Here is a 10,553-nt window from a genome sequence, read left to right as displayed (position 1 = left end):
CTAGGGGGGAGAGTTGGGAGGGGAGAAAAGTGCAACAATGAATGAATGGAAATCCAAAGTCTCTGTAAATTTTTACTGAAATTAATAATAAATTTTTAAAAGTGCAACAACAACAAAAACAAAACAACCCAGACATTACTTGAAGAATGCAGCATCAGCAAGGATATCTGAGAACTACCTACCTCAAACATAAAACACAGGACCTCTGACAACCATCAGGAGAAGAGGCACCATGGAGCAAACAGCCTTATCAGATCCCTGGACACTTCCCTCTGACACGCTTTCCACATTCCTTTCCCCTTACTCTTTGTCCACCCCCTTAAAAGGCCTGGCTTGATTCTGGATGTCAGAGAATGTCTGTAAGGCATCCACGCCATTATTTTCCCTCAGATCACTGATGCCTGAAGAAGGTATGTTTAAAGATCCAATCCTTGCCTCTACTTAATTGGATCAGATTGACAGGCAGCTCAGTGTTGTCCTCTTCTGGATCAAGCTTCAGGATTTAGAAGTCAGAGGCTAGTCTGTATTTTTTTTTAATTTTTAAAATTTATTTTATTATTTTGGGTGCATACTGTCAAATCAGATCTGACTGGTACTGGAGGAGATTGCCCCTCCTTCTCCAGCAGAGCATCTGGTGGATACGAACCATGTACCTCTAGGATTGCAGTATAGCTTCTTGCCACTAGGCCACCAGAGCTCCCTCAGTCTGTATTAATGTGAGTCATCGTATTAGTTGCTGCTTAGTGTGCATTTGCCACATGCAGGCACTGGATACGGCGATCCACATGCATCTTCCGCTTTAACCTCTACAATAGCTCAGACCTGCTCCACACATGTCTTCTGTACCAAGAGGACAAAGAGCCTGGCTACTTACTTCAAGGACTGCAAAGTGCCCAGTCCTGGCAGCAGCTGCGCCAACAGGGTGACACCTTCATCCCCCAGAGCATTGCCTGATAAGCTTTGAGAGAAAACAAGGAGAAAGTGTTCTCAGAGGTAGTTGACAAGAACATCATCCCTCCTCTTCAACTTATCCTAAAAACAAAGGAAACACAGCCCTGGGCTACCAGGCCATATCTCAGCAGAGGGTCAACTGGGGTGACACAGGTTTCTGATACTGAGGTTTGTGGGCCCCTGGGATTTTGAGAAGTGAGCTCTGAAGGTGTCAAATGTGGAAGAGATCTGTATTTAGAGGGAACTGTACCAATTTTCATCTCATTCTCTAAGGGGTCTTATTCCACTAGGAAAAAAATTTGCTGATCCAAAAACCTTAAAAGTAACAACAACAAAAGTATCCAGTAACAATAACTAATCCTGCTTTGCTCTACCTTCCCACCTTCCCAAGTACAGCCACTTACTCAAGCTCACAGAGGCGACCCAGGTGGCCACTTCCTCCCAGTGCTTTGCAGAGCTGCTCTACGTGCTTAGCTTCAAAGCCACAGTGTGTCAGCCTGTAGAAGGGCACAGTCACAGCCTGCACCTCCTGATGCCCTCACCCCAGTGCGCTGAGGTGACAGCATCCCTGCCACCTCAGACACAGACTTAAAGTGATGTGTGCACAAGAGGGACTGGCTACATCCAGCACTGATACAGATTAACAAAGAAGGACCAACACACACCAAACACATCACATACCAGGAGACAGACTCAGAGACCCAGAGAGGAAGAGAATGAGAGTCAGTCAATAAGAAGTCAGACAGATGAGACTAACAAGGGGAGAGGAGAGGAGAGACAGAGAAACAGAAAATATGAAGATCTAAGGAGCAAGTGACTCGACGGCACATAACAACAACAACAAGGAGCAGGAAAGTACTGAAGAGCAATGGTGTCTCTCTGGAGACTAAGGTACATCTGATACAGGCCATGGTCTTTGCAATCACTTGTTATGTGTCAGAGAGTTGGACAATGACTAGGGAGGATAGAAGGAGAATTGATGCTTTTGAATTGTGGTGCTGGAGAAGAGTATTGTGGGTACCATGGACTGCTAAGAAAATGAACAGATTCATCCTGGAGAGGGTTAAACCAGGCTGCTCCTTGGAGGCAAGGATTCTGAGGCTTCGCCTGACATACTCTGGACATGTTGTGAGGAGAGACCAGTCCTTGGAGATGGACATCATGCTTGGGAAGATGAAGGGACAGCGCAGGAGGAGAAGACCCTTTATGAGGTGGATTGATTCAGTGACTGGGGTAATCAGGGTGGGTGTGTTGGAGACAGTGTGATTGGCACAGGACAGAGCAGGGTTTTGGGCTGTTGTACATAGGGTCGCTATGAGTCACAAGCAACTCGACGGCACATAACAACAAGAACAAGGAGCAGGACAGAAGGAGATAGCAAGAGCAAACGAGTGAGAGGGAGACACAAGTATGTTCAAAGTGCACCAAGGACTAACTGAGCTCCCAGTCCTTGGCCTTGGGCTTGGAAAAAGGAAAAGAGTCAAACTCTCCCTTACTTCTTCCTGCAGTTTCCCAGAAACCTGAGCTGCTGGGAATCAGGGGAGCTAAATAAGGGCAGGAGGCCTCTTGCTTGGTGACATTGTGGTGACTGAGGGTTCAGGCTCGTGAACTCACCTGGAAGTGAACCAAGCAGGGAAGGGGGCAGTGAATTGTGGCTGCAACTCCTGACCATAATAAGTCATGGCCTCATGTAGGGAGTATTGGGATTTGGGGTCCTGGGGTGCGCAAAGAAAATGAGTGGAACACACACACACACACACACACACACACAGTGCAAAAGGCAGTCACTATACCTGATCCTTATGGAGTTCAAGGGCAGCTCTGAGGGCATCTGTGGAAGGATGCTGTCCAGAAATGTAGCCCTGGAGGGACACACACTAAGGTATGCTGAGCCAATGCATGCCTCTGAATCCTTTCTCAAGTTCACTTTCCAACTTTCAATTGCCACACTCAGCCTCAAATCAGGTTCTAATTTGGTTTGCTATTGACCTTGGACAAGTCATTTAACCCCCTGCTGAGCTAATGCCTTAGCTTGATGCTTGGTGCATAGTGAATGCTCCATTTGACTGTTATTGCCTGAGTCTTTGGGTGGTACAAACACCACAGTGCTTAGCTAGGAGCAAAAAGCTGGCTGGTTGATCCACCAAGAGGTGACGTGGAAATGACTTTTGAACTATTAACCACAGAAACCCTAAGGATTGCAGTTTTACTTTGACACACACATAGGGTCACCATATGTCAGAGCTGACTCAACAGTAGCTCTTTTGACATCAGTCTCATGATGTCATTACCAATGTCTTTAAAGAGCATCAATAGTTTAGATTCTATTGAAGAGACTGTGGGTAAATTCCAAGAAGCAAAGAGCCCCATGAGCTGTGCTGGGGCGAGCCAGGAAGGCTACCTGGAGGAAGCAACTATCTCAAAGGGTCTTCATCCTAATGAAGGCCAAAGCTCCAATAACAGATCAGAACTGGAGGCCAGACAACCCCAGGCTTAAGCTGAAGGGTCTTGGGCTCTTAACAGCACACTGGCTCCCTCACTTTTGGTCTTCATCCTGCACCTCAGACTCTTGGACATAGGGAAGCAGTCTGCCCTTTGACCCTCACTCTAGTGCTGCATCTTCTACAAAACCTGCTGGCTCCCTGTAGCTTCAAGAATTCATCAAGGTCTCCCACATGTCTGGCAGCTCTCCCACCTGTGAAAGTCAGGGAGCAAGGGTCCTCCCAACCAGGCCTCAGCAAGGATGTGCAGTCCTACCTCTTCTGGGTCCCCTCCTCCTCCTCCAGCCCCTGGGCGAATGTGAGTATAGCCGTTTTGTCCAGGAGGCTGCAGACAGTAAGAGGAATGAGGAGTGAGGAGATTGAGAGGCTCACTTGCACCTGCTACTCTGCTTCATTTCAGCCCCCTGCCTCCAGCTGCAGGAGGCTTCCTCTGACTTCCCCTCAAACCTCAAGAGCCTCAATTCTTCATACCACAATTTTCTCAACTCTATTCACAACCAACGATTATACACATTGCCCTCATTTCCTGCCAAGCGTTTCTTGAGAGTAAACTTAAACTCTACAAGATGCTTTCTAATTTGGGTCTCAGACTGAAACCTTCCTCTCTCTGTCAGCAGGAATCCCTCTCATGCTCAGAAGACTTTCAGCTGTACCATGCCCCAGCAGAGGGAAGATACTGCCAGTACCGGGCTCAGACACTGTGGGTCTAGAAGGGACTGTCATTTGTAACAAAGTCAACTTGCTTTTTGCCTTTGCAAATGGAACTTCCATTTGGACTTCTTATGAAAAGTCATACTCCCTCTTTGTGGAAAACTTAAAAAATACAAGAAAATAAAAGCAAAACAAGCATTCATACATTGTATATCACTATGAACATTCTGAGTGGGCTCTTCAAGTTGTTTGGACTTTTTTAGGGGTCTGTAGCTTTGCCACTACTTGTTATGCATCAGAAAACTAGACAATGACTAAGGAGGATAGAAGGAGAATTGATGCCTTTGAGCTGTGGTGCTGGGGAAGAGTATTGAATATACTATGGACTGCTAGGAGAACAAACAGGTTTGTCCCGGAGAGGGTGAAACCAGGCTGCTCCTTGGAGGCAAGGATTCTGAAGCTTCATCTGACATACTTTGGACATGCTTCAAGGAGAGACAGGTCCTTGGAGAGGGATGTCATGCTTGGGAATGTGGAGGGACAGCACAAGAGAGGAAGACCTTCTATGAGATGGATTGATTCAGTGACTGGGATAATGAGGGTAGGTGTGTCGGAGACAATGAGCTCGGTATAGAGCAGGGTTCAGTGCTTTTGTACATAGGGTCATTATGAGTCACAAGTGGCTTGATGGCACATAACAACAACAACAACAGCAGCAGCAGCAATTTTCTTTAAGGATCCTTGGTGGTACACTGGCTAAGTGCTTGGATGCCTACTGGAAGGTCGGCAGTTTGAACCGACCAGTGGCTCCACAGGAGATGAGACTTGATAACCCCTTCTAGTAAAGAGGGTGGCTGAGGGGATCCCATGGGGAGTTCAACTCTGTCATACAGGGCTGCTCTGCGTTAGAAGTGACTTGACACAACATAGCCTCCTTTCTCGAGAACATTATCAATATTTCCTTGTCTCTAGTTTTACTGAGACACACGTGCAAACTTGGCATACTCATCCCATTAGGCAACATCCAAATGTTATCTGTGGTTGCAAAAAGAGGCTCGTTTTTGTTTTGGTTTTAAGGGAAATCAATTCTCCTTTCTGTTTACTATCCTCTCTTCCCCTTTAAAAAACTTTTTTTCCTTGTGATTTAGATGAAAGTTTACAAATTGGTTTTCCATCCAATAATTCATACACATTCTATCCCACTGATTGAGATCTCCACAGTGACCTCTCTCCACTTCCGTTCATCTTGCTTTCTTATCCCTTCCTGAGCTTTATCTCTGTAAAACCGACCTTGTATGACTGACTTTGACTGTTGAAGGAGTTAGTACCTCCCTGGTTGTGGTGTTACCCTTGTAGGCCTATCCACTGTTTGGCTGAAAGTTGAGAGTCACAAGAGTAAATTCAATTCCAGATTTGAAAGGTGTTTGTGGGCCACAGTCTGGAGGAAAGAAGGGGGTTCCACCAGTCCCTATCAGACCAGCAAGCTGGGTTTGTTTTACTATTCTGATAGTAAATTGTTCCACATTTTCCGGCCCCACAATCAGGATCCCTTTCAGAGTGTGGTCAGCACCATTCTAGTTTTTCTCATCTCCACGTTGTCTAATAGTTTTAAAGATATGCTGAGTGACATATCTCAGTTACAAAAGGACAAATACTGCATAGTGCCACTGTTGTAAGACAGGACTGACATCGGGGTTGGAGGGAGACTGAGAAAGATGGGTTAAATAATGTATACTGTATTGAAACAGATGAGGGAGAGAACTGTTTAAAAGGGATATATGATTAGGTATTATTGTCATGACAGGAGTCTAGAATGAAGGCTGCATAGTGGAGTGAACTTGGTAGGAGGTACTGTACAACAATGAAAGAATTTTTCTTTTACTTTTCAAAGAGAAGAGCGAACTGGAGGTGGGGAGGGATGGGCAGGGAGAAAAGAATGAATGGAAATCCAAAGTCTCTGTAAACTTTCATTAAAATTATAATAATATTTTTTTAAGAGACACCAAATTTTAGGACAAAACAGCCCTGGGGCTCCAGGGTGCATGCCAATCCCCACAGTCCCACCTCCTCTGCCTTCTCCATTCTCGCCTCATTCACTCGCCCAGCTGCCATGTGTCCTCCCTGTGGAAGGCAGCACCTGCCGCAGCCTCTCCGCTTCCACTGTGGGTGTTGGTGGCACCCGTTCCTGGCTCCAGGCAGCAGCTGCATGTGACCAGAACCAATAGGGTGGCAGCAGCCAGAGCTGCCACCAGCAGCTGTGCTCCCGGCACCTCCACACTTGGTGCCTACAGTCTCCTCTTTGCACCCCCCCTTTTATGTGCCCCTTTCCCAAATATGTACAGCCTTGTTCCAACTGTTAGCCCAGGCGTGTACCCAGCAAGATCGTCTTCTGCATCCAGCAAATACAGCTCTTGGCCTTCTGTCTCGTAGGCTCCTCTAAGGTTTAATACGATAGGCTTTCTTGGGACTGAACCACAGATTGCATGGGGACCACTGTTCATGTGTTCACACAGTGTCCAAGTTGCATGGGACCCTATTTTGCAGAACTCATTGTGGATGTGAAGTGATGCACGCCTGTAACTTACATGAATCCCTGAACGATGCAAACAGCTAACACACCTGGCTGCTAACTGAAAGACTGCAAGTTTGAGTCCACCCAGAGGAGCCTCAGAAAAAAGCCTGGAAATCTGCTGAAGTCTTTGAAACCCGTGGAGTCCAGTTCCACTCCGACCCACATGAGGTCCCCTGACAGCAGCCGGTTGGAAAGTCAGCAGTGCCACAGTTCAGACCCCTCTTCCAAGCTGAGCCCACCACGTGCTCCTACCTGATGTGCAGGTCTGCCAGGGCTGAGCAGGTCCTCGCAGCGCTCAGCACAGAGCACACGCCTGACGTAGAGAGCCTGTTGTCGCTGAGGCTGCGGAAAGGATACAAGAGCCAACTGTTGGCCAGCAGCAGGGACCCCCAGCTCAGGAAGCCCCTTCCCGTGGCTCTGCAGTTTACTGTCACTTGAAATATCCCAGGACTCTAACAAGGGGTTAATTCTAGTCCATGTGACGTGGTCCACTGCCTGACTCACGGAGAATAAGCTTCTCACTTGTTATGTACCATCAAGTCAGAACCGACCCATAACTGACAGCCCAGGGGGGGTTTTCAGAGGCTCTTAATCACATAGGAGGAGGATGCCCATCCTTCTTCCACAGAGCAGCTGGTGGATTCGAACTGTGTGTCTTCAGGATTGCAGCGCAGCTTCTTACCACAAGGCTGCCAGAACTCTAAAGTTCTCTGGTTTGAACAACTAGAACCCACTTACTATTTTGACCTTTCTGGTCTCAGTTTCCTTTTGTGCTCAGAAGACTTTCAGTTGTAATGGACCATTACATCCTTGTAATCCAAGTCTCTCCATCCTTGGTCACACTTCTATAACAGTCCTGCTTGTTTAATAATCCATGGGATATAAATTACACTTCGCCAACACCACAACTCAAAGGTGTTAAGTCTTCTTCTCTCATCCTTATTCACTATTTAACTTTCAGATGCATATGAAGCAATTGAAAAACGATGGCTTGGATCAGGCACACTTCGGTTTTTAAACTGACATCTTCACTCTGTAGAACTTTGGAGAGGCCCTTGTAAAGGTCCTGAAACAATGCAACACATTATTATAAATTTTTTTTACTTCTTGATGGCTTTTACCCTTGGTGTTGATTGTGGATCTAAGTAAAATGAAATCCTTGACAAGTTCAAGCTTTTCTCCATCTATAGTAATGCTACCCATAGGTTCAGTGGTGAAGATTTTTTTTCTTCTTGATGTTGAAAAGATACTGAAAGATATAATTTTTAATCTTCTGCAGCAAGTGTTTCAATTCCTCTTCAATTTCTGCAAGCTAGGTTGGGTCATCTGCATCACGCAGGCTGCCGTGAAGTCTTCTGTGGCCTGGGAAGCCCCGATGGGCCAGACTACTTTGTCCTATAGAATCACATTCAGTCAGAATTAACTTGACAACAAAATATTATCTAACGGTGGTGACAGCTGAGAAAATCCTACAATTGGGGCAATCATTGTGGTTACAACTGTTACTGTCAATCTGCTTTTAAGATCCCAACATGTTTCACCCAAACCTCATGCCCAACCCACCCGCCTCCACTCAGTACCCCAGCACACAAAATAACCCAACATCCCTATTCCCATTCCACCACCCCAAAACCTACCCCTTTGCTCCAATGCTTAACTTGGCATTCTAATACATCACCTCCTACCTCAACATTCTAACTCAACACTCTGGCACTCATTCACCCCATACTCCTATGCTGTCCCAGTGCAATGATTCTTGCTAGGTGCAAAGACAAGGCATGGTCAAACCATTCTAACTGTGCTGGAGTCAGGAGAGAAAACAGACAGTACTGCTGGAGGGGAAGACTTCTGTTAAGGAAATGAACTTGACAATGCTGTATTTGGTGAGAGTGAGGGTAGAAGCCAGGGGTGGTGGAACAGGCTGGGGCACTCATGGACCTTTTCTACCCATGGGTGGAGTAGGCAACTTACTCCAGTTTCTGAATGATGTGCAGCTGGGCGGCAGCTTCTACCATCAATCGACAGCCTTCATCTTCCAACTTGTTCCCTGCGAGGCTGAGAGAGAGGGGATGCCCTGTGCTGGGGGAGCTGGGGTCTCCCAGCACTCAGCTAGTCCCTCAACAACTTTTTTGTCAAAATAACACTCCAATAGACAAACCTTCCTAATAAACAAGACTGAGAGATGTTTACTGTCTACCTAGTACTGTCTTAGGGGTTTCTAGAATTATCAGCAAATTTAGTCCTCTTAACAACCCTATCAAGTAGCCACTACCTCTGCACTCATCTTACTGCTGGCCGAGTACACACAGTGGTTTGAGTTGCTGGGTGGGGGCGAGGACCTGGAACTTGAACCTGAGTAGTCTGACTTCAAGGTCCCACCCTTAACCCTTCCTTGTCTGCTGTACCCTAATGTCAAACAGAATGAAGGAAAGAAAAGTGCAAAAAGTGCAGGCAGTTGTGATTATGCCTTATGGGGACACCTGATCTAGCCTCAGGGTAAGATGAATCTGTGAGAGGTTAGGGGGAGGATTTGAGACCACCTCACAAAGTACTTTGGACGTGGACCCCGTCCCCGGCAGTGGGAACTCAGGACTTGGACCCCATCCTAGGCAGTGAGAAGTCAGGATGTGGACCCCATCCCCCAAAGTGAGAAGTCAGGATGTGGACCCCATCTCCGGCAATGGGAAGCCAGGACATGGACCCCATCCTAGGCAGTGGGAAGTCAGGATGAGGACCCCATCCCCCCGGCAGTGGGAAGTCAGGACTTGGACCCCCATCCCTGGCAGTGGGAAGTCAGGACGTGGACCCCATCCCCCTGGCAGTGGGAAGTCAGGACTTGGACCCCATCCCTGGCAGTGGGAAGTCAGGTCATGGATCCCATCCCCAGCAGTGGGAAGTCACTGGAGGGGTTCTAAGGGAAAAGGGCAAAAGGAGCAGTGAATCCTAATTGGCTTTGCAATGTGAAAAGTTGCCTCTGCTCGATGAAAGGGCCTGATGTGGTCATTCAGGTGAGAGAGGAAGGTAATTTACGCTGAGATGAAAGACTGAGACGGGATAGAGGAGAGGGGATGACCTGGAGAGCCACCTGGGAGGTGAGGGGCTCTGGGGATGAACTGAGTGAGATGACAGAAATCTCAGCAAAGCCCTCAGCCTTGCTCTTGGAGGTTCTACCCAAGAGCTGACTGTCATGGGCCTTTCTTCATCCCACAAAGACAAAGTGGTCCCCCTCTGCTCTGGGAGAAGGCCAGTGGGCAAGGGGTCCTTGGGAGCCAGGGGCTGGAGAGCAGACCCAGATACGGAGGGGTTAAGTGGGTAGGGGCACCAGTAGGAGCACCAGTAGTTCTGAGGATAAGGCTCCTTGGCCTTGAACCCTGGCTTGCCATCTTTCTAGTTGTGTGATCTTGAGTAAATTTACGTCTATGTGGCTTAATTTTATTGTCATGACAGGAGTCCAGAATGAAGGCTGCATAGTGGAGTGGACTTGGGGGGGGGAGGTACTGTATAACAACGAAATAATTTTTCTTTTACTTTTCAAAGAGAAGAGTGAATTTGGGGGGAGGGATGGGCAGGGAGAAAATTGCAACAATGAATGACTGGAAATCCAAAATCTCTGTAAACTTTCAGAGTGGACTTAGGGGGGAGGGACTGCATAACAATGAAAGAGTTTTTCTTTCTTTTCAAGAAGAGTGAATTGGGGGGAAGAGGTGGGCAGGGAGAAAACTGTAACAATAAATGACTGGAAACCCTAAGTGTCTGTAAACTTTCATTAAAATGAATTCTTAAGTCTTAGCAATAGCAATAAGACAAGAGAAGGGAATAAAAGGTATCCAAATAGGCAACGAGGAGGTAAAATTATCCCTCTATGCTGATGACATGAT

General features: G+C 47.0%; 1 protein-coding gene across 1 annotated transcript in view; it reads right to left on the bottom strand.

Annotated features, from left to right (window-relative positions):
• Positions 1-10,553, bottom strand: part of NLRC5 (NLR family, CARD domain containing 5) — a 99,920-nt gene that overhangs the window by 71,475 nt on the left and 17,892 nt on the right. The window contains exons 12-17 of the mRNA XM_006897140.1: positions 8,647-8,730; positions 6,928-7,017; positions 3,709-3,777; positions 2,745-2,813; positions 1,356-1,448; positions 875-958 (exon numbers count right to left, since the gene is read on the bottom strand). Coding sequence (XP_006897202.1) covers positions 875-958; positions 1,356-1,448; positions 2,745-2,813; positions 3,709-3,777; positions 6,928-7,017; positions 8,647-8,730 — 489 coding nt within the window. The remainder of the gene's footprint in view (positions 1-874; positions 959-1,355; positions 1,449-2,744; positions 2,814-3,708; positions 3,778-6,927; positions 7,018-8,646; positions 8,731-10,553) is intronic.

This window comes from Elephantulus edwardii, unplaced genomic scaffold (genome assembly GCF_000299155.1).
Source record: "Elephantulus edwardii isolate Elephantulus edwardi_28Jun2011 unplaced genomic scaffold, EleEdw1.0 scaffold00201, whole genome shotgun sequence".
NCBI classification, from domain to species: Eukaryota; Metazoa; Chordata; class Mammalia; order Macroscelidea; family Macroscelididae; genus Elephantulus; species Elephantulus edwardii.
The sequence above is the reverse complement of the archived record's forward strand: the minus strand, read 5'-3'. Positions and strand labels throughout refer to the sequence as shown.